Consider the following 24,285-nt stretch of genomic DNA (forward strand, 5'->3'; position numbering starts at 1 on the left):
TCTGAATGATTTCTGAAGGATCATGTGATACTGAAAACAAATGGCTGCTGAAAATACAGCTTTTTCATCACAGAAATAAATTACATTTTACAATATATTAAAGCAGAGAAAAGTTATTTTCAATTGAAATAATATTTCACAATTGACTGTTTTTACAGCATTTTTAATAAATAAATGCCACCTTGGTGATCATACAAATCCTATTTCAAAGACATTAAAAAATTTTACCGACCACAAACTTGTAAATGGTAGTGTATGTGTGTTTATATACGTGTTGCTACTTTTTGTTGTATATATATATATATATATATATATATACACACACACACACACACACACACACACACATATATATATATATATATATATATATAGTTTTTTTTAATCAAGTTTCTCACATGTATTTAATACCCTGACTACTTAAATTTTGTGTTCTGTTTATACCATATCGCCACTAGATGGAGCCATTTAAACATTTATCTTTTTTTCCCCCAGCAATGACACAGGTTTCTCTTGTGATTGTTTAATGACTATGAATGTGTGGATTTTTACTTTGCGGTTTTCTGCCAGCTCTGTCAAGAAGGTAAACACGCTTTGCACTGTGTCATGGAAGGTATTGTTCAGGAAGCAATGAGTCAAGTTCTCCTGTGAACATTGTGAAACCACTGTGACTCTCTCTGGTCTTGGCGCCTGTCGTCATAGCAACAAGGCAATAACAGACTGTTAGCCTCTCTTCATTGTAACTGATCTGGGATCAATTTTTTCATGTGCCAGGTTGAAACCATTCAGATTCTGAATCAGTAGTCAGTGGAGATATATTGACATTTAGTCATAGATTTAACATTGTACATCATATTTTGTAGATGTGAAATAAGACTTATTTTATGTCAAAGCTAAACTGCTACACACCCAGACTTAGATTGGTGTAACGTTATTGGTGTATCCTGTAACTTCCTCATTCATTCTCAAGCTTGTACTGACCTGTAACCCATGGCTCCATCATACACTGAATCATTGAGATAAATATGATGTCCATTGAGAGTCATCTGCTGGCCAAGTGGAGAATTATATGAAACCAAGCCATCTAGAAACAGACACAGGAGAACACCATCAAATCTGTTTTTTTTTTATTATTGTCAGGTGTCCTCAAATGGAAATGTTAGAGGAGGTTCTGACATAATGCTGATTCATCCCACTGAAGAACATTACAGTTGTCATTACAAAATGATAAATCTCATCTGCATTTACAATTACCATAACAGCATATAACATATCACTGCAATATTTTTCTAATGTCACAGAGAGAGAGAGAGAGAGTTTGCAATGGTTGTGAAGACTGTGTCCTCCTCAGTATCATATAATTCAATGTAGTAAATACAATGAAAATGTTAGTTTACAATCATTTATATGCGAAGATAAAGATAATTGATTTACATTCTGATAATTGGTCACTAAAGGTCCAACAACTATGATCTGATCCAACATGTAAATATTATATCAGATAGTCAAAATGATCAGCGTTTATCAGCAGTCCATTTCAGATGCTAATAGGACAACAAATGTATCTCATGCAACGTTTAGATGAACAATTTATACCATGTGACAGATTTTTGAGCGGTGTCACAAAGACCTCATGAAATGCAAAATGTAAAATGTACAGTTGTTCTCTTCTGGGAAAACAGACCAAAAAAAACAAACAAAAAAAAAAACCCTAATGACTCATGTTGCACAACTCAAACTTCTGGTTTCTTTAGAAAATACATTAACATAGAACTGAAAATAGTGTCGAGTGATTTCATTGGCAGTGTCCTTAAAGGGATAGTTTACCCAAAAATGAACACCAAAGAAGACAAAACAAGAATAATTTGAAGCATTTAACTCCACTTTATTTAGTTCATTAGTTGTCAGACTTACCTAGCCACTCACAGCCGTACAGTTCCACACGCATACAAACGTTCATGGAGTGATCGATGACGGGCATGAAGCGGACGAAACGTGCAATGATGGGTGGCTCCAAATCCTTCAGCACAATGTCATAGGCATTCCTGTTTCCCTCAATCACCTTCACAACAGAAAAAAAACCCTTGCATTTAGATTTTCAATACACATTGCAAAATGTATGTGGACACCTAAACAACTCACATGTGCTTGTTGAACATTTAACATTTCATCAAAATCATGCGCATTAACAGGGAGTTGGTCCTCTCTAACAGTTGCACTTCTGGGAAAGCTTTGCTGGGATTTGCTCTCTTTCAGACACAAAAGGGTCATTGAGGTCAGGCACAGATGTTAGACGATGAGGCCTGGCTCGCAGTTGGTGTTCCAATTAATCCCAGAAATGTTTGATTTAGTTCAGATCTGCACACCAGATCCAGTAAATCACTTCTTTCTGGACTTCGCTGTGTACAGAGGCACTCATGCCGGAACATGAAAGTTATGTCCCATGCTAAAAAGGTTTGTCTACAGAGATTGTATGTGTGTATGCTTGATTTTATGCACCTGTTAGTAATGGATGTCAAACACAGGGATGGGTGTCCACATACTTTTGACCATGTAGCACATGACTGCTGCATCACATTCACTACTGACATATTTTAGCTATATCACATTCAAATTTTTGTATATTTCGAGTTTTTATATTGTGTTCTTAAGACCAATTTGCAACCATTCAGCTTGCAAAACAAATTTGCATAAATAATATTATAAATATAATAATCATAAAAATTACTATTAATAAGAAATTCATAACATGAATATAATAATATATAACGACTGTTTTCTATTTTAATATAATTTAAAATGTATTTATTTAGTCTTCAGTGTCACATGATCCTTCAAAAATCATTCTAATATTCTGCTTTGGTGCCCAAGAAAAATGTCAATGTTATTAAAAAAAGTGCCACTGATTAATATTTTTTGTGGATTTGTTTTTTTTGATAAATAAAAAGTTCACAAGAACAGTATTTATTTGAAATATTAACAATCACAATCTTTTGTAACATTAAGGAATTACTGTCATGATCAACTGAATGCATCCTTGCTAAATAAAAGTATGAATTTCTATACATTTCTACTAATAATATAATATAATATAATATAATATAATATAAATGTGTTTTTAATGTGCCAAAAAAAACCCAATAATAAATTAATTAATTAAACAAAACATTTCAATTATTATTATTATTATAAAAATAATTACACGAGTCAATTAAAAAAAATACATTATTGTTAAACCAGTCAAAAAGGTAATCGGTTAGTCGGTCAATCTCTTTACTATTCTTGTGTCTCCTTAGATAAAAAGAAGTAATTAATATTAATATATAATCAGTTGATGACGTGCATGCAGCAAGATGTTGGGTTTTCTATGATAGCACAGAGGCCAGTGTTGCAGCGTGTACCTCTTTGCCCTGCCTGTTGCGCCAGGAGATCCAGCGGCTGCCATCACGGCTGTATTTGATCTTGTATGTCTGGGCAAATTCATTACCAATGCCCCCCGCGTGACGTCCCTGAGTGCCCACCAGAGTGATGAAGTGCAGAGAACGAAGGTCTATCTGCAGGAACTCGTTCATATTCTCAGGTTCTCCTGCTATCTCAGGACACCACGCACCATCTCCTTCCTCACAGTCCAGCCTAAGACACAAAGAAAATTCAGAAGAGAATCACATTTTTTGTCTACTGATTTTTTTTTTCTTCCAGAAACACATTTCATCAGCTGAACAATCGGTATGTTGTTAAACATCAGTACAATCAATTTAACATACCGTACTTCTATCCCTCAGAGCCTCGTTTTCTGTCAAAAATTAAATATGGCACTACCCTGACTAAGGTCTATAAATTAGTCTAAAATAGTTCATTTTGGTGAAGGGGAATGTGTTAGGAACACTTAGAATCAGTGAAAATGCAGAAGTAATATATGGAAGAAGCATAATTACATCATTTTAATGAGGCCACCCATATTTCCCCAGATGTGGATTGATCCCACCAAGATAACCTGCACTACAGCTCATGGAAAATACTGTGTGTGTGTGTGTGTGTGTGTGTGTGTGCTCATACCTGCCATATTTTGCTGCTGTGGAGTCAGACCACTGACTGGAAGCTGAAATATCTTCATCTAAGATCTGGCCTCTGGACATTCCTAACGGGGACCGACACACACCTGTAAAAAAAATGAATTAAAATAAATTAAAACATTATTTTTTTTTGATTTTATGTCTTTTTTTGCATATATATAAAATCTAAGCAACTTATAAACATGCAGGCAATATTTAATATTCACACAATTTTCATATAGCATTTTCATTCCTACTTCCTATGCATTTCAGTGGCTTCCCCTTATTTGACTGAATGAACAATAGATATGATAGTTACTAAAAATGTAAAAACTTTTTAGCACTTTTATGAATAACATTTCATATTACAGATTGATTCATAACTCCATGCGAGAAATACACAACACAGAAATGCAAAATGTTTGGTTGACGTATAAGATAATTTATATGAGATAAATATTGCTTTTTATATTTCATCATTATAAACTGTAAAAAGTATATAGTCATAAATATTTGTCTTTGTGTTATTTTAATGGAAAACAGCACATAAAACATGTCAACATGGTTTCTATTACTTTTTTCCACATTTTACTTCTTGAATTAAATATTTAGAATCTACAGTACTTGGCAACAGTGGCTGGTTGGTTGAAAAAAAAAAAGATTTTAAGTCAGAAGGTGGACAAGAATAAATTAAGTAAATTTTTTAAACATGAAAAAATGGACTGATTTATAGTTAGATTTGGCCTGTGAGAGGAAATAGGTTTTGAAGAACTCTTGGGTAAACAAGAATGTAGGGCTTTAGACCACCATGCCACCAGCTGATGACTGGCACAATTTATCCATTTGATTGAACAGTATATTTTAGAATCAGTATTTCATATTTTGATTGCAATATCACATAATACTGCCAGAGCAAGTAAGGATATTTATATAAACTCTCTTAATCTCTTGTAATATCTCTTTTTCTTTGAGTGGCTGTGTGAAGATCCGGACATGTAAAAAAAAAAGTGTACAAGGACACTCCTATTCCAAGCGGCCCCTCCATTTCAACAAAATAGCCTTTGTGATCCTGCCAGCAATAGCATGGATAGTGGTGAAGGACTTTTTGTCTCTCTTTTCATCTTTTTTCTGTCTCTCCTCCAAATGTTTGCTTAAAAGTCAAGATGAGGGAAACCTCAGAGGCTTGGTTTTGGCAATGACAAGCTGATATAATCCAAAACGAGCTGAATCCCCCAACAAAAAGCTCTTCCAGATGTAACAGAACGGCATCCTCCTCCTCATCACTCACTCTCTCTCATTGGCTGTTTCCTTAACACACATATGTACTCATGCTTAAATATAGACACATATTTATAAAAGCTAAGTCTGGGCGATATATATCGAATACTCACAATTAGTGCTGTCAAACGATTAATCGCGATTAATCACATCCAAAATAAAAGTTTTTGTTTACATAATATATGTGTGTGTACTGTGTATATTTATTATGTATATATAAATACACACACATGCATGTATATATACATAAGAAAATATGTATGTTTATATATTAAATATATTTATATATAATATAAAATATAATAATATAAATGTATATACATGTAAATATTTTCAAAATATATACTGTATGTGACTGTGTATTTATACATGCATAATAAATGAACACAGTACACACACATGTATTATGTAAACAAAAACTTTTATTTTGGATGCGATTAATCGCGATTAATCGGTTGACAGCACTACTCACACAATATATTCATAATGATTTTTCAATTGTACTATATTAAATGGTAACAGTACAAATTTTTTAATTTTTTTATGTACTAAAATGTTTATTTTAAATATTGGATATGTAAGTAATATGAGTAAATAAATATAAATAAATAAATTACATTTAAATAATAATTAAAACGTAATTATTTTAACTAGAGTTGTACTGTAACTTACATGCCAACAGTGACTGATGATTTAAATCTTCTGATTGAAAAAAAAAATGCTTTAAGTTGTTTACACAAAATCAAAAGGCTGAAAAATACTCATGTACATATAATGTATAATAGAAATAATATTTTTCTTTCATAAATTTCATACATTAAATACTTGTAGCTGTATCACTCAGCTCTAATATTCAGGCACAAAGTTAAGAGAAAATGTATGTGCTTTCGTAACTCAGAGCAGAGTTTTCATAGCTTTGTGAACGCAGGCAAAGCAGTGTTAGACAATTGACACGAGAGCGCCACATAGATCAAATGTCTTGGGAATGCCCCGTACTATTCGGCTGCAGACACAGGGCCATATGTGTGTTGACGAATGGTCTCACAAAGCCACAATAAAAAAAAGCAGTCCAATATTAGATTTAAAAATTACTATAATATGAGAATATGAACATAAGGCAGTGTACACTCAATGATGAAAACAACAAATTGAATTTGTGGTGAATACTAATTAATAGTTTAATAAAATGAAACTAAAAAACCAAAGTGCTTGAACAAATTTACAGGCTCTAAATGCAGCCCATAAGAGATTTGTAAAGAATCATACATTCACAGCTGTGTATTTACTATGTTTTCTACTCTCCAAGAGTGGATGGTTACAGCCTCACTATCAGATGGAGTAAACATTCAGTTATTGAGTCTAAAAATATCCCTCACTTTAGAAAGGTGGAAAAATACTGATGTTGTGTGAAGAAACTGTGGCTTTTGGTCTTTCCTCTCTCTCTTTCTCTTATGGGCCACTCTGGCCTTGTGCAGTAATTCATTGGTCCGAGTGGCACTTACTTCCCCCTCCTGCCAACCAGTTTTTTCCATCTTTAATCCTTGTGAATGGCACATTTGTTCCACCATGTTTGCTGTCTAACTGCAGGGTCCAAAACCTTGCACACACACACATGTATACTAATATACACACACTTTTAATTGTGCACATCTAAACTGCTAGAAGAGGCACTTGCATTTTTTTCTTGTCTTTCTTTCTTCTTTTTTTTTTTACAGTAGAAAAAAGTAAGAGTCTATTACTCAAAGTGGAAAAAAGCAGGGAGTAGGATGGTATAACTACAGTCTATGGGAATTTTAAACAGAGGAAAGTTGGCAGAGGAGATCCCATAGCTACTGAGTTCGGCAACACACTTTTCCAGAAGTAGGAAAAAAATTCAGCTTTTTTCCCAGCGGAAATATGAAGGAGCAAAACTGATATTTAAAGAGGTTACAGAATCTCTCTCCTGGAAAGAACGGAAATTCACCACCTTTGTGGAAAGCAACCATTTATACAATTTATCTGAAACACTGTCGTTAACTTCTGTCACTTAATTGAATTAGTCGAATACCAAAACGATCAAACTGTAAACGTGAGAGAGTCTGCTGCCATGACTTATGAGCTGCAGAAACAAATATCTGAAAAACACAGAGCCTCTGGAGCAAAAAAAAGCAAAAAAGTAAGAAATAGAAGCTGTTTCAATATACTTTCCTGTTGTCAAAATGTCTGGTATGTACAAGCCACAGACTCCAGTCTGATTGTTGAATCCATTGTAAACAATCATGCTTGCGCTCCTGCTACATTCAATAATAAACTCAAAGCAAGGTCACATCCTCACACAGAGCTCACACGCAGTTCAATGAGGTTTGAGTGATGGACTCTATCCCGTTACATTTCACCACTCCTTTAGCATGGTGTTCTTTCCTTTCTAACCGCCAGCCTGTGAAAAAGAAAGTCTAAACTGAAGATTTTTTAAGTGTCTGCGATGAGAAGTAATAATATTCAGCAGCAATTATGGGATACCATGATATATTGCTAAGGAAATGTTTCAAAGCACTGTAGTGTATTGATCCAAAGTGTAAAGCACAGCACAGCATAGCAAAGAAAAAAATCAACACGCAGATTGTAGTGAATATTGAGCTTGTTGAGACAATTATTTCCACCATATCATTTTAAATCTGTATTTTCAGAATGAAGTGCACAGGAACCCTTCATGAATGAATGAATCTCATGAAACTTGTAATTTCTCAAGAACTTATGTATGTTATAGTCCCCATGAAATCAAAGTTGAAGTTTTTTGGCTTTTTGTATGAATATATTAGCCTTTAGGTTATCTATAAGCTAGTATGCTCCAAAAATTCGCGTATATACAATATATAAGCATTCAAAACTTATAGTCTCTCACTTCCGATATAGATCAACGATTTTGATGACATCACTCTGCACTTTAGCTTCTCATCAAACTTTCTGTCCAATCAAATGCTCTCTAGAATCTGAAGTGTCCTGCCCCCTACACTATAAACAGACGCTGAAGTGCAAAAAAAAAAATGTGCATAAAAAAATTATATAATTACTTAAAAAATAATAAATTAAGGACTGTGAAATTTGTTTTTCAGTTGTGAGTATGTCCTATTAAGTCTGTATTTTGATATGAAGTGTACAGGAACCTTCTGAAAATTGAACCTAATGAAAAGTGTAATTTCTCAAGAACGTGTGTGGTAAAAAAAAAAAAAAAGTAAATATTGTAAAATGTTGTAAAAAAAATTTTTTTCTCGATGATTCCTCTTACTACTATTATGTCTTATGTATAAATGCCTATACACAATTTACTTAAATTATTTAAATATTATGCTGTTTTAACATTATGAGAATTTTTTTTTGCTTAATTGTCATGAAAATAATGTCACAAATCAAAAACTTAATGGTCCTAATAATTAATTTTCCTTTTCCGAAATGTAATTTCTTCTTTCTTTTGTTTTTGGGGTAAAAATGCTTGTCAGGATTCCTTCACCCACTTTTCTCAGATACTTTCAGACCAGAAAGTAACAATCCAGAACATTGAGGCAGCAACAGAACAGCTGAGTATAATTCTGTTATGTTTGCTTGTACCACAAGCCATCCAAAAACTTTTAAACAATTCAGACTCCCTTCACATAAACCACACAGAGGGATTTTTAACAAAGCATTTTACATATTCCATGTTTACTTTGAAACAGGCCAAACACTACTTTGTAGTGCGACAATCAAACAGTCTGGATTGACTGGTGTATCCTCCTCTCTGATACATTAAAGCACAATATGGCTATAAAAGAAACCATTAAAGAACATTATGCATTCCTTGTCGTATTATATTGGCATGCTTCTGAACCTTAAACTGCACTACAAATACAAATGTAAAAAGTGTTTTAAAACTCAGTGCATTATCAGTTAAGCCTTTAATGTCAGCCTACGGTCTTAATTTTTTAAATATGGCAGAGGAAACTGACACATGATCAGTGGAAGGAAGCAATGCCACCTTGGCTAATCGAATTCATCTGCTTCATAAAGAAACAAAGCCCAATATAGTACAAGAGCACAGTGTGGTTTTCATCCTGGGGGATCCCAGAAGAAACTGCCTCTAGCCATGGTGGTATTAGCTGCTTTCCAGACTTATGCTTTAGTCTCTACTCTACGGCTGCTCACCGTGAGCTGGCTTCTGGTTTCCTTGTAAAATATAATTGAACCTCACATTGACATCACACTTTCCTCCCCACAAACCACCCATGCTAGAGAGAGAAAGCTAAAGTTGAAAGACACAGATAAAAGAGAAGAAGCCATGAGAACCAGAATGGAATCTGGGCATCTTCCAGACCTTATTCAGACCTCAAACGTAGATGGATCACAACTACAAGGCTGCCAGTTTCAAAGCTGGTCAAAAAAAAAACACAAAAAAAACAATGCAACTTGCAGCACTCTGACCTTTAGAAAAACTTAAATTCATGGACAATAAAATCGGAGATTGTGACCACATTGCCACAACAACTTATTTCCATAGTGACTTGTCTCATAAATTTTGAAACACAGTTTTTGAGCAAATTTATGTCACCAGTGTCCATACCACTGTAGCTGTTCAATTAGTATAATATTGTAGACTAGTAGTTAAAGATTGGGCTCAAGTTCTTACAAAGTCTAAAATCCACCGTTATTGTGCTGTTGAGTAAGCCATTAAACCCTAGGCTGCAGTTGCTTCGGATAAAATGATCATCTTAATGATTAAATTTAGTACATTTAGTTACAGCTTGAGTAATTTAATCTCATTTTTATACAGTGAAAAAATAGATATATATCTACCTGGATTTACTTGAGACTTGACAGCTCCCGATAGGTAAAGGAGGATAAGGAGCGGAAAGAGCATCTTCCAAAGCTGCTTCATCTCAGGCGGAGACGGGACGTTCATTCCTGGAGAATGAGACACATGGTTAAAAAAAACATATGACTTCATTTCACCACAGACATCCAGGAACTGCTCTAACATGATTTCTCCTTAATAAAATTGAAAGAGGAATCAAACTGTACCGTAACAATCCTTGAGCAAGTTTCAGCCCAGGTTTAAATGGAGAGTTCACCTTCATGTCAGTATTTATTGTCAGTATTCATCATGTCAGTATGGCATTTTATACTGTCAAAGATATTTTGAAAAATCTCAGTGTTAGTTTTTTTTTCACCCATACAATGGCAGCCAGTGGGGCACAGTGATGTTTTGTACTCCATTAACTTTCATTGTATGGAGGGAAACATTCTTCAAAATATCTTCTTTTGTGTTCCACACAAGGAAGAACATAATTCAAGTTTGGAACGAAAAGAAAGCGCTTTTGCTCATGCTGCCTAAATAACATCTACCACCCACACCTTAAAAATGAGTGTCTGAAGAGCTAATAATCTCATATACATTTCATATTCTGCAAATCTGTTAGCTTGAGAACTGTCTTCATCCTTTTAGTTTTTATTCTCCAATTATGAAAAGGCACTGAGCCATGACACAAATTTAATGGGAAAACAGGTTGTTGTTATTTTCAGGCGATGGTTTTAATTTGGTCAGTAAAGATGCAATAATTGCCTGCAGAGCATAATGGAATTTCCATATTCATTATACTGACGTGAGAACAGCAACAACTATGGGTAAACTTCATAAGGCATTGTGGCTAGGAGAGAAAAACTTTACAAAGAGTTCAAAGAGAAAATACATGCTTTCTGGGTTTACTTCAACTACTGACCATCAACAGAGCCTTTTATGAAAGTCTGCTTTGTACATACAATTTTGAGCAAACACAGACACACAATAAAACTAGCCAGCACTTTTTAACATTCATATTTACACTGATAGATTATGCAGATGTCTTAAAGTATGCTATAAAAAGGTTAGAAAAATGGAACACTGCAAAAATGTATTATATTTTTGTTTTTATAGATTTAAAAATGATTTTTTAATTGCAACTTCATTATTACAAATCCATTTAAATACATGACATACAAGTTTCTATAAAAATTATATTAAAGTATATTTTAGGTTACCCTAAATGCTTCCCAGTACATTCTACAGTACATTTTAACCATATTTCATATGACAAAAGAAGTAATTATGAAATTACGGTAACACTTTATTTTCAAGGACCAATTCTCTCTATTAACTAGCTGCTTATTGGCATGCATATTACTAACATACTGGCCATTTATTAGTACTCATAAAGCTCATATTAATGCCTTATCCTGCATGACCATATTTTAGATCCCTTAATCCTACCCCATACCAACAACTTTCTTACTATCTATTGATATGCAGCAAATTAGCAGTTTATTGAGGGAAAACTCTTAATTAACAGTGAATATGTGTTCCCTATTCTAAAGTGTAACTGAAATTACATATAAAGATGTACTTAAGTCCTACTTAAGATGGCCAAAAATGCAAAGTGCATTTACTATAAATTTAATCTACAGTATAACACATTTTCATTCAATTGGAATATAATGTCTGGAAACATTATATTCACAAAAAATGATGCTGAAGTGCAATTCCTTTTCACAGGTGACCTTCTAATAGTTAATATTTACATATTTTATATTTATAGACAATATGAAGTAGCTTAAATATAGCTCAAAATCCTTTTCAATTCAATTCAAGTTTATTTGTATAGCGCTTTTCACAATACAAATAGTTGCAAAGAAGCTTTACAGAAAATTAAAGTTTCTACATTATATTTAGGAGTGACTTATCAGTGGTTAAGTTGATGTCCATATCATGCAGTTTGTTAAAGACATGTAATCAAACAGACGGTGAACACTATTAACAGCAATGATTATATGTTGTTATCAAACTTATAGCAAAGTTTGGTAGTCTTGTATGTTGTTTCAGGGCATCATCTGAGGTCTTGTCTTCTACCATTACTAGCTTCTTTCTTTAAGAGTAGCTAGCTAATTCCTCTCTAGAGTAGTTAGTAATTTAGTTAACTACACAGTCTTGCCCAACACTATACAGTATATGTTTGCAATGTGTGAATATATCTTATATAGGCTGTATGTGGATTTTGTTCCACTGGCAAAGTTTTAAGAATGTGTCATTTTCACTTTAACTGGAACATCAGGAAAAGATACTGTTATGTAAAATTTTAACAAAACACAGCAACAGTGAGAACTATTAAAAAGTATATTGATTTAACGGTAAAACAAAAGAATGTGAATGCTTTTTTTACACTTTTATTTATGATTTCTTTCGTAAATCTCTCAGACAGCAATTCATCACCATATATGTGTGACATTCTTAGCATTAAACAAAAACCTGAATGATAGCAGTTGATTAAATGTCGCAAATATTTGAATGTAACATCGCCTCCTAGAAGAGTACAAGGCTGGCTGTGCACAAAGGCTATTTCTAAAAAAAAAAAAAGGGTCAATTCCGACTTTGCTATGACAATCTGGCGCTTCTGAATCAGCGACTGTAAGTCGCGACTCTGTTGCCCTTTCGGAGTTTAGTTTTTTTAATTAATTTTTTTACTGATGGTAAAACTAAGGACATTATTAACTGTCTTGATATTTATTTTGAAAGCTGACGCTTACAATTATGGTAAGGGGCGTTACATTTCCGACACGTACTTGTGGTGTTCGGCCAATCACAATGCACTGTGTCAGCTGGCCAATCAGAGCAGACTGCGCTTGTCAAAGGAGGGGGCTTTGTTGAAAACAACGTGTTTGAGAGAGGCGGGGCATAGAGGACCTACAATAATGTACAGCATTTGAAAAATAATGTGTTTTTTGAACATTAAAGCATGTCAACATATTCTGTTACACCAAATACACAAAATAATGATCTTTAAAATAGCATCATATGACCCCTTTAATGAAATGCACAATTGCAATGCATTGGCCCGAGCCTTCATGTCTGCATTTGTCTACTTGCATAGAGTATGTTTCTGGTAGGCTATGTTTCTAGTATGTTTTCATAAAAAAAATAAAAAAATAAAAAAAATAAATAAATAAACTGACCAGGGGATGTGGAGTGTCTGACTGTGGGTCAGACGTTACCTCAGAGAGTATTAGTGCCAATACAGATGACCAGTTCAGTCAAAATATCACTCCCACCTTTACTGATCATAATATGAAATAGTACTTACACAACATGTATGTTTTCAAGAACCAGTGAACAACAGAATTTCTTATGACACATAATTAAGAGTCTGTAATGTCAGGATATATTGTACAAAACTAAATTTTACATGCCAATTTCATTCAGTAAACTATACTTAGTCTTATAAAGACAGATGCTGCAGACTAAAACTAAATTTGCTTTAATTATAATGGAGAAAATGAAACGTACATACTGGATTGTAAACAAGTGCAGGATTACTCACTGCTTTTGACTGTGCATGACTGTCCTGGCTCCTTGAAAATGTCTCAACACATGATTCATGATGAGTTATGTAACATAAAAAAATTTAAGGAATAATTGATTCAAAAATATCATCATATGAACTCACTCTCAATTCATTCAAAACCCATCAGTTATTTTCTGTGTAATTACAAAGAATGGTAAGAGTAGTTTTAAGACGAAAAAAACTACATTTATATTTATGCATGTAGTAAACGCTTTTATCCAAAGCGATGCATTAAAAGGAACAAAGTAATTTGTCCAATTAGTCAGCAACATTACACAACGTATTACACAATGCCAGGTTTTTTAGTCAACTAGATTATTAGACAATCTATATGCTGAATAACTATATTTAAAAACCTCATGTAAACTACATATAAAAGTTGGTCCATACTACTTGTGTGCTATATTCTTGGAGCAAATTCATTGTAATTGAATGGAAAAGAGTAATTTTTCATTATGATACACAATGTCTATTATTAAATACAACCAATCTTGTAAAACCATAAAGTGTAAACTGGAAAACCATCATTTTTAATAATGATGTCCTCAGTAATCAATCTTTGTTATATCAATAGAAACTAAACATGCATTTTATAATTGAAACAGCAGCATGCACATTTATCAAAGTTATTTATATAAGTTCAGCTTAAAGTCTTTAAGGTTGGGACAAAAGTGACTTTGGATCTCCGCTGGAGACCTTAAGAAGCCAAGAAAAGTCTTCATCATCAGCCAAACAAAACTCTCCTCACAGGATTGAAGTAGGAGTGCCCTATATAACATGAACATGTGTGTGATCATCAGGCAGATTTCTGCCTCTTCTGCCTCATTTAAGTTTGAACGTTTCAAAGAGGTTTTAAAGGACCGACAAAGGCCTCATAGACTCAACATACAACACACCCTTTGAACATTCACTACGGTAATAAGGCACACTAATCAAAGGAACTCCCTAAGGGTATGATAATAAAGTTTAATGTGACTTTGGTCGACCACCAGCATTTGTACTTCATGTATATCACAGAGTGTCTCCAATGTATTTGGACATATCTGTCACACTAAGAATGCATGAATTTCATTGTATTTCATAAAATAGATAGTTTCAGTCTTTGATTATGATTGGCTGAGCTGCGTTCAAAGCCATTTTGGCTGAAAGGGTTAGTTCATCCAACAATGAAAATTCTGTCATTAATTACTCCCCCTCATGCCGTTTCAAACCCATAAGAGCTTCGTTCATCTTCGGAACACAAATTAAGATATTTTTGATGGAATCTGAGATGTTGTTTACGTCCAGCGTATATTCTCCAAAATGGCACCAGGGTGATGTGGAGGAGACGAATTGTTGAATAAAGTCGTTTTTTTTTTTTTTGGCGCACAAAAAGTATTCTCATAGCTTCGTATAATTACGGTTGAAACCCTGATGTCACATGGATTATTTTACCGATCTCCTTGCTACGGGTTTGAAACGACATGAGGGTGAGTAATTAATGACAGAATTTTCATTTTTGGGTGAACGAACCCTTGAACAACCACATTGCTTAGCAGAAGAATTATTAAATTATTGTTAAAATCATTGCTGTGTTTGTATATGCAGGCTCCACATTATGGCTGCACAGCTTCTTGGGCCCTATTGAAACAAAACAAAACAAAAACTTCAATTAAATCTAAACAACAACAAAGAAATGAAACAAACAAAACAAATTCAATTGAACAAAAAACTTAACTAAAACAACAAAAAAACAATAAAACAAACCTCAACAAAACAAAAAACAAAATAAAACAACAAAATTTAATCAAAACAAAATACTAAATAAATGAAACAAACAAAAACAAAATAAAAGAACAATGAAGAACACTGTGAAGTGATTTTGAGAGGGCCAGGGCTCTGAGAGCTCAATAATGAGAAACAACTCAGTTCATCCTTTTTATGGTGGCTCTTATAAATGTGCTTTGTCTCCCCAGGAACAACCCTGTTTGGTTAACACGTGTGACTCTGCAAACCTCTGTGTGAACTCCCAAGCAGAGGGGATACCACACACACGGGAAAGAGCAGTCATGACCTGGGTTACAAGGACCCTCAATTACTCGCTGCAGTGCATACCGGGGTTACAGTGCAGTGGGGAGAGGATTCTTTGGTGTGTTATTTTGCCAGAATTTCCCAAAGCCATAATCCAAAGTTTCAAACACTTAACACCTTGTTTTTTTTTAACATTTCAGAGATATCAGAAGATTGTCAGTTAATGCCACTGCAAATACAATATTACATTGTATAGCACTATTGTATTTATTATTCAATTGCATTGTGTATTGTCTTTAAGAATAATAATTGGTGCTAAATTTAGGTTCTAATAAACCGGTCTAGTAAACCTGGTAAATATTGATAATGGATAACACTAAGGTGTCATTTGTATCCAAAATGCAGTATTAAATTACCGGTCAAAAGTTCAGAATAATTAATATTTTTTAAAAGTTTTGGTTTTGCACACCAAGGCTGCATTTATTTGAATAAGAAAATACAGTAAAAACAGGAATATTGTGAAAAATTATTACAATTTTAAAAAATATTTTAAAATGTAATTTATTCCTGTGATGGTAAAGCCTTCAGTGTCACATGATCCTTCAAATATCAATATAATATGCTGAGTTGCTGAAAGCTTGATATGTCTTGTGAAAACCAAAATACATATTTTCATAGATTCTCTGATGAACAGTTCAAAATAACAGCATTTATTTAATGTATTTCAAAAGGTCCCTCAAGTATTCCCGTACTGCACAGAAACATAGTTTAGGTCCCTCAGTTTATGACCTTCATGCTAAAACATACTTCAGGCAGAGTGTGAACAGAGCAGATGATCTAGGTCACACTGAGACTGGAGTCAACATATGGACGGTTGCCTCTGAAGCATTCATATGTGCTCCACATATTTACAGCATAATATATGATTAAATGGCCTGCTGTGTTTGGAATTGGTACCAGCCCTACGAGGCCATTCCTCAAATGTCACCAATCATGGTGTTCACATTGAGTGATCCTGCAAGGAGGCAGATGAGAATAATTGAAGGGGACACGGGCAGACGGGGCACAACAGGGGAAGTAATAAGAGATTTGTCTCTAAAACCAGTCAGTGTGTGTATGCTAGTAGTATACTGCATTATGAAGCTGTAGTGACATAAACACATAACTCGAGAAGACAAAGTAGGCAAACATTTCAGAATATGGATGGTTTTTAAAATTTCAGACACTTCAGACTTTCAGACAGGACCATTTCAAGACCGGCACGTTATATTTAGCAGCTGTTAAAGTTTCTCATTTGTGTCACCCAAGTACTTTGGAATGTTTAAAATCATTTTACCAGCGACTCTAAGGAATTACAAAGGAAAGCTCATACTGCAGCTTACTAAATCATCTGCCATGCTTCATACACTTCAAAGAAGACATTATAACTTAAATAGTCTGCATTAAAAGTATACGTAGTCACTTAGCATAAGGAACACACAATACTAAAAAAATGGGGTCAGTATTTTTTTAAAGACTATTACATTATATATATATATATAAAAAAAAAATCTATTTTAAATAAATGCTGTTCTTTTCAACTTTCTTTTCATAGACAAACCCTGAAAAAATGGATTCTCTGATGAACAGTTCAAAATACCAGCATTTATTTAAAAAAATAAATCCTTTGTAATATTTTACATGTCGCTTTCAATCATTTTAACACATTTTTGCTGAATAAAAGTATTTATCTGTTTGTTTATAATTCTTACTTACCCCAAAGTTATGTGTATCACAAAATTTTAGTGTGTCATGATTTCCACAAAAGCATTAAGCAGTTTATTAAAAAAAATTACTTATTTTCAACACTGATAATAATCGGTAATGTTTCTTGAGCACCAAATCAGCAAAATTAAATTTTTTCTGAAGGATCATGTGACACTAAAGTATGGAGTAATAGTTTCTGAAAATTCTGTTTTGCCATCCCAGGAATAAATAATAATATTACAGTTTTTACTGTATTTATTATCAAATAAATACAGTCTTGGTGGGCATACAAGACTTTCAAAAACATTTAAAAAAAATCTTAATTATCAAACTTTTTATAAAACTTTATACAGTTTTTGGCAGTGTACAATACCTTAATGGTCTACGCCCCGTAACATACTGTGATGCCGTCTCCCAGCAGGACGAGACTCAATCCAGCTGCTCTGCTCGTGCACATCCCATCATCGGTTCTCTTTTAGCAGTTCAGTCAGTGTACTGTTAGGAGTAACTGAATAACTCGGGATATTGGTTTATTTCACGTCAGAGGGAGTGTCAGGCACGTTTATAAACCGAATAACTTAAGTAATTTGTGGATTACATGGCAGCGACGGCAACAGCGAGAATAAAAGTTACGCCTTCTTTCTTTGCTTGAACATTTGGGCGGTGTTATGCAAAGCTTCCCACATTTTGATGTAGACATGTGGGGGCGTGTTAGAACGAGCCATTTTAGGTAGTAGTGGTTGACTCTTACCTTTTATAAAGAATATCTCTTTGGATTTGAGACTTTAGTCTTTGCAACTTTACAGATCTTCTTTATGCACCAAGAGCTTGTAACACTCCAAAGAGAAAGGAAAAATTGAAATCGAATCATATGACCCCTTTAAAATGATTTCTGAAGGATCATGGGACACTAAAGAGTGGAGTAATGGTTTTGACCACAGGTCAAAGGAATAAATTACATTTAAAATGTAAACCTAAATAAAAAAAATAAAAAAAACAAAATATGTTAAAATAGAAAAGTGTTATTTATATTGTATAAATTGTATAAAATGTCTTTCAGTATTTTTAATCAAATAAATGCTGCCTTTATTAGCATAAGAAACTTCTTTTTATGATACTCTTTTTTTTGACAGTTTGGACCAGTTTTTTTACTAGCCCTGAGATTCAGTTAATACATCTTAGAAACATAAGCCTTAGAAAAGTGGAATGAAATCAGGACACATTCAGATCTCCCACATGATCTAATCTCCATTTCACTGAAAAAAAGTGCATTTGCCACACCAACGCAAAGAAGATCCATCATGATTTTTTCCTAGTATATTTGTTTTAATGGCTTAATGGGAGGAATATTCCACATGGAATTCTGGAGAAAGAATAAAAAAACACTTTTGCCATCTTAGATGAACGTTTGGTACGTACTAGCACACAGTGTTTATTAATGGCACCTTTTTAACACTTTACAATAAGGTTTCATTTGTTAACATCAGTTGACATGAACTAACAATGAACAACACTTCTACAGCATTTATTTAATGTTAATTTCAAAATAATGAGTCATTTTTAAATCAAAAGCTGCATCACTTAACATTAATTAATGAACTCTGAACTAACACAAACAAACAATGAACAAATGTACTTATATTAATGTAAATTACAAATGTTATTAAATAAAATAAAAGCTATGAATTACTCATTGTTAATTCAGGGTATAATGCATTAACTCTAATGTTAACAAATGAGACCTTATTGTAAATTGTTACTAGAACCTTTAAGTTCTCTTGACTTTAAGATGCTGACTAAACTACATAATTCTCTAATCTCATATTTGATACATTAGTATGCATATTACAAAAGAATACCTGGAACAGAATGGTGCTATGAAAATACAAGTTCATAGGTCAATTCCCAGGGAATGCATGCACTCGTAAAATTTATGTATACATATGAAGAGTTTATTTGCAAAAACAGATAACTCTTTTTTATTGTTATCATGTTTTTATTGTGTTAGGTAGCTGTATTTTTAGTTCTTTTTTACCCTAATCAAAATAACCCAACTGCAGTTTGATTGAGATTCATTGGAATGCACAATGAAAAAACATGATTTTTGAAAATTGTTAAAAACTGAGTTATCTGTTTTTGCAAATGAACTCTTCATATACTAGGCCACTTTGGGTAAAAGTGTCTGACATATGCTTGCATAAGTGTATTAATAACAGTTATCTGAAATCTCACTCATAATGGTTGAATGGGAAAAATGTGCAGTGCAATATATCAAAAGCCTGCAAAAACTTCACATTAAGATGCTTTAAATAATAGTAATAAATAATCTCACAAGAACTTTGCATTAGCTTTTAACAAGACAATTAATTAGTCAAGTCAAAAAGAATTAAACATTTTTATGAACTAATTTGGTGGGATTTAGAAAAAGCAACAAGAGCTGTCATTATAAATATTTATTTCAAATGAATTCTGCAGATTATTGTGCTCAACTGCTCTAAATATTTTCTTCAGAAAAAAAAGGTACTGTGAATAGTAAAGCAATTAAACATCGTAGAAGCCAGTTTGATTATTAATATATTTTTTCATGTTAATAATATTTTGCACTTGCAAGTATATAAAAAGGTATAATTCCCATTGGGGCAATTAGTATACTGGAGTTAAGAAAACTTAAAATAAGAAAGGGAAAAAAAAATGGACTTTGTCTATTTAATAGTAGTTTGGTGGTGGGAAATCAGTTTTCCAATGATCCCAGAGATTCTAACCATAAACAGACTCTCAGTAACAAGCTAAAATACTATTATTGAGAAAATATAATTCCAGAAAATCACACTAAAACATATTTTTTTTTTATCTGATAACAGTATTTAAAGAGAAACCATTAGTGAATTGAAGGACCTTATTAAACAAAACACCTGACAGTACAGAGTGCCAATAGTGCACACGAAGGCCGTGGCCCTTGTGAGACCTCTAAGTGTAAATATAGTAGGATTTAGCTGATTCCAAACCACAATACTGGCTCTTCAGTGCTACTTGGCAAAACGAGTCAATTACACATTACACTACGTCTTCTAGGTGCTTTAGTCAACATCATTCACATGCAATAGGTGAAGATCGCATTTAAAGTAAAAACGTGGCCTCGCACAGAGCCTGGCTACCTCATAAACAGCATGAGGCCCATATCAGGAAAAAGGAAATGAAAGTCAAAAATAGTGTCAGTGATTTTGCAATGAGGACACAGTGTGCTCTTTGAATTGAAATAGTGGAGCTCATAGCTAGGTATGTATGCAAAAGCTACTCCATTTTTACAGTTAAATTAACATTTGGGATGAATGCTGGATTTTACAGGTAAGTGTTTTCTTAATGTGCTGTGAAAACCACAGCAATAAAGAGTAAATTGCACTTTATATGCAAAGCTTTTATTGTTCTGCACTTTTTCCCTGTGCCACATCGAGGATGCTTGAGCCATGTTTTAATATTTAAAGGGGTCAACCTTTTTCAGGATGGACAGAGATCAATGTAATTTGATACGATGCTTACACTTCAAAGATCATTCAAACATATATATATATTTTTAAGTTCATAGGTCAATTCCCAGGGAATGCATCCACTCGTAAAATTTATGTATACATATGAAGAGTTTATTTGCAAAAACAGATAACTCTTTTTATTGTTATCATGTTTTTATTGTGTTAGTTAGCTGTATTTTTAGTTCTTTTTTACCCTAATCAAAATAACCCAACTGCAGTTTGATTGAGATTCACTGGAATGCACAATGAAAAAACATGATTTTTGAAAATTGTTAAAGTCAAAAATAGTGTCAGTGATTTTGCAATGAGGACACAGTGTGCTCTTTGAATTGAAATAGTGGAGCTCATAGCTAGGTATGTATGCAAAAGCTACTCCATTTTTACAGTTAAATTAACATTTGGGATGAATGCTGGATTTTACAGGTAAGTGTTTTCTTAATGTGCTGTGAAAACCACAGCAATAAAGAGTAAATTGCACTTTATATGCAAAGCTTTTATTGTTCTGCACTTTTTCCCTGTGCCACATCGAGGATGCTTGAGCCATGTTTTAATATTTAAAGGGGTCAACCTTTTTCAGGATGGACAGAGATCAATGTAATTTGATACGATGCTTACACTTCAAAGATCATTCAAACATATATATATTTTTTTATATTACAGCATATTATATTATATTGAAGTTATACCAAATTTAACAAAAATTTTACAATAAAAGTTTATGTACTGTAGGTTTAACTAAATCAATAGTCTCCATACAAGCTTTGTTCTATACAAACAAATACTAACTCTAACATTAGCCAGTATCTCATTATAGCAGAGAAGCTAAATGACAACTTTAGACTGGAAGACAGATAGGTCAAATCTAAAGGTCTTAATTAAATATCATAACACATCAATGTCAAAATCTGGTTAAGTCATTAAAATAATTCTATATTATTTTATATTGTTGTATTATATTATATTATATTATCGAAGGTAACCTATATTTTTAAGTCTCCATATAGGTTTTGTTCTAGACATAAACAAATCTTAACTCTAACCAGTCTCTGCTAAAGAATACAGCAAATAAACTAAATGACAACTTCAGATTGGAGGACAGAGAGCTCATATCTTAAGGTCTTAATTAAAAATCATCACACATCTGTGTTAAAGAAGTCTTGGTAAGTCATTCAAATAATATATTAATTTATATTTTTATATTACAGAATATTATATTAAATCGAAATGAAGTTACACTAGTTTTTAGGTCATATTATTCTATTTCTCATCATTAAAATAATTATATAGTAGAATATTATATATTAAATATTATATTGTATTTAGGTTATGCTATATTTTTAACAAAAACTAGAGATTTGTAACAATTTACAATAAAACAGTATATGCAGGTTTTAAATTAATTAATAGTTTTCCTATAAACTTTGTTCTGAACATAAACAAATCTTAACTCTAACCAGTCTCTCATTATAGAATACAGCACATAAGCTAATGACAGTTTCATAGAGATTGGAAGACAGATGGGTCATACTTTATCTAAAGGCCTCAATTAAATCTCATTGCACATCAGTGTCAAAATTTGGTTTCAATTTGTGGCCCTGTAAGTGAGAGCGTTCCAAGATCTGAGATCGTCCCTTAACCAACCAAATAACCCAAAAATGACAGTGAAGGGCTCTTCAAACGCCACCTTTCAAGACAACTATATGCACTTTTGGTTATGCTTTAGAGCCTCCCTTCACTGCTCACTGCAATTTACTGTCAGGATTTTATCATACGCTTCAAAAATGATGGCAGTGAGAACTTCACAATCATGTAGTTCAAAATCTTGCACAGTTTAGAGACTTACTTCAGGATTAGATGACACTAACTTCCTCCAAACATTTCTACAGTGTAAAGAAGTCATCAATAAAACAAAGATTGGAGTATGTTTTAAAACAAAACACTATTTCACTATTTCAGTTTTTCTACTTTCATGTTTACCTCAATGTGTTATTTGCCATTTTTTGAAATTGTTCAAAAAACTTATTTCATTCATTCATTGTTCATTTCAGTCAGTGTAGCTTAATACTATTTCAGTTTTTCTACTTTCATGTTTACCTCAATGTGTTATTTGCCATTTTTTGAAATTGTTCAAAAAATTTATTTCATTCATTCATTGTTCATTTCAGTCAGTGTAGCTTAATATAATTCAGAGTAAGAGTGCAGCTTAGTGAATTCAGATCTGAAATTAGCACAACTACAATAGTGCATTTTATTTAGCATACTACGTACCACTGGAGTGAATGGATCTTATTTGTCAGGCTGATATTCACACACCTGTAAATTTAGGTATGAAGAGAACATGTGTTTTTCATTTGAAACCTCTTTCATTCCTCCCTAAAGCAATGGTCATAGCATTGCAGATATTTTACTTTCATGGAAATGCATAAATCCAAATCAAATGGCAGTTCCAGCAAAATTAGAGCCAGGTGATAGCAAAAACAGATGCAAGTGCAACGACACATGTTACAGTATCATGAGGTTTTGTGATAAGTAGATGTTTTCCACTTTTCTTCTAACCTATTTGGGGTAGCACAGGTCAAAAGTGTCATACTGGACAAAACTGAATCACAATTAAAAGAATAAAGGGCCACAAACAGTATAAACTGAAGTTTGCTAATAATGGAGGTATGAAAATTATTCGAAAAACAATTAGTCATAAAATCTTGACTGTTTAATCTTAAAATATTGAAATATTCTTTGTGAGACAACAGAGCTTTGAGGCATTGCATAATCATTCGCAGTTTAAACCACGATAAGCAGTCAGAAGTAATTTGAGTTGAAGATCACGTTCGGTTTTTTAGACTGCTTTTTACGGTGTAAAGCAATATGGTCCAGTGGCTCATAGTTCTGGTGAACTTCATCTGTGCACCTGCACAAAACACACTGGAATGTAACATATACTCTCTCCTGAGCTTTCTGACTTAAACTACACCTAACAACTTCGCCAGTGGAAAAAAACCTTTTCCATTTCCTTTCTGAAAGCAACAGTTAGTTTACGAAGTGTTGCATGAATCATACAAGACTCAAAGCAAGCAGTGGGTGCTTTCTTCCTGAAACGTCAATGAAACATATTTCCAAAAGAGCAGATTTAAGCTAAAAAAAGTTTAATGCTAATCAACTTTAAAAATATACATTTTAAATATATACATACATATACATATATACATATACATATATATATATATATATATACATATACATATACATATATATACATACATATATATACATATATATACATATATATACATA

General features: G+C 33.0%; 1 protein-coding gene across 3 annotated transcripts in view; it reads right to left on the reverse strand.

Annotated features, from left to right (window-relative positions):
• ddr2a (discoidin domain receptor tyrosine kinase 2a) overlaps positions 1–24,285 on the reverse strand; it is a 34,595-nt gene that overhangs the window by 7,020 nt on the left and 3,290 nt on the right. For all 3 annotated transcript variants that reach the window (XM_016480369.1, XM_016480375.1, XM_016480362.1), the window contains exons 2-6: positions 10,137–10,244; positions 4,057–4,159; positions 3,402–3,633; positions 1,915–2,062; positions 982–1,084 (exon numbers count right to left, since the gene is read on the reverse strand). In XM_016480369.1, the coding sequence (XP_016335855.1) occupies positions 982–1,084; positions 1,915–2,062; positions 3,402–3,633; positions 4,057–4,159; positions 10,137–10,242 (692 nt within the window). In that variant the 5' untranslated portion in view covers positions 10,243–10,244. The remainder of the gene's footprint in view (positions 1–981; positions 1,085–1,914; positions 2,063–3,401; positions 3,634–4,056; positions 4,160–10,136; positions 10,245–24,285) is intronic.

This window comes from Sinocyclocheilus anshuiensis, unplaced genomic scaffold (assembly GCF_001515605.1).
Source record: "Sinocyclocheilus anshuiensis isolate Anshui unplaced genomic scaffold, SAMN03320099.WGS_v1.1 scaffold629, whole genome shotgun sequence".
NCBI lineage: Eukaryota > Metazoa > Chordata > Actinopteri > Cypriniformes > Cyprinidae > Sinocyclocheilus > Sinocyclocheilus anshuiensis.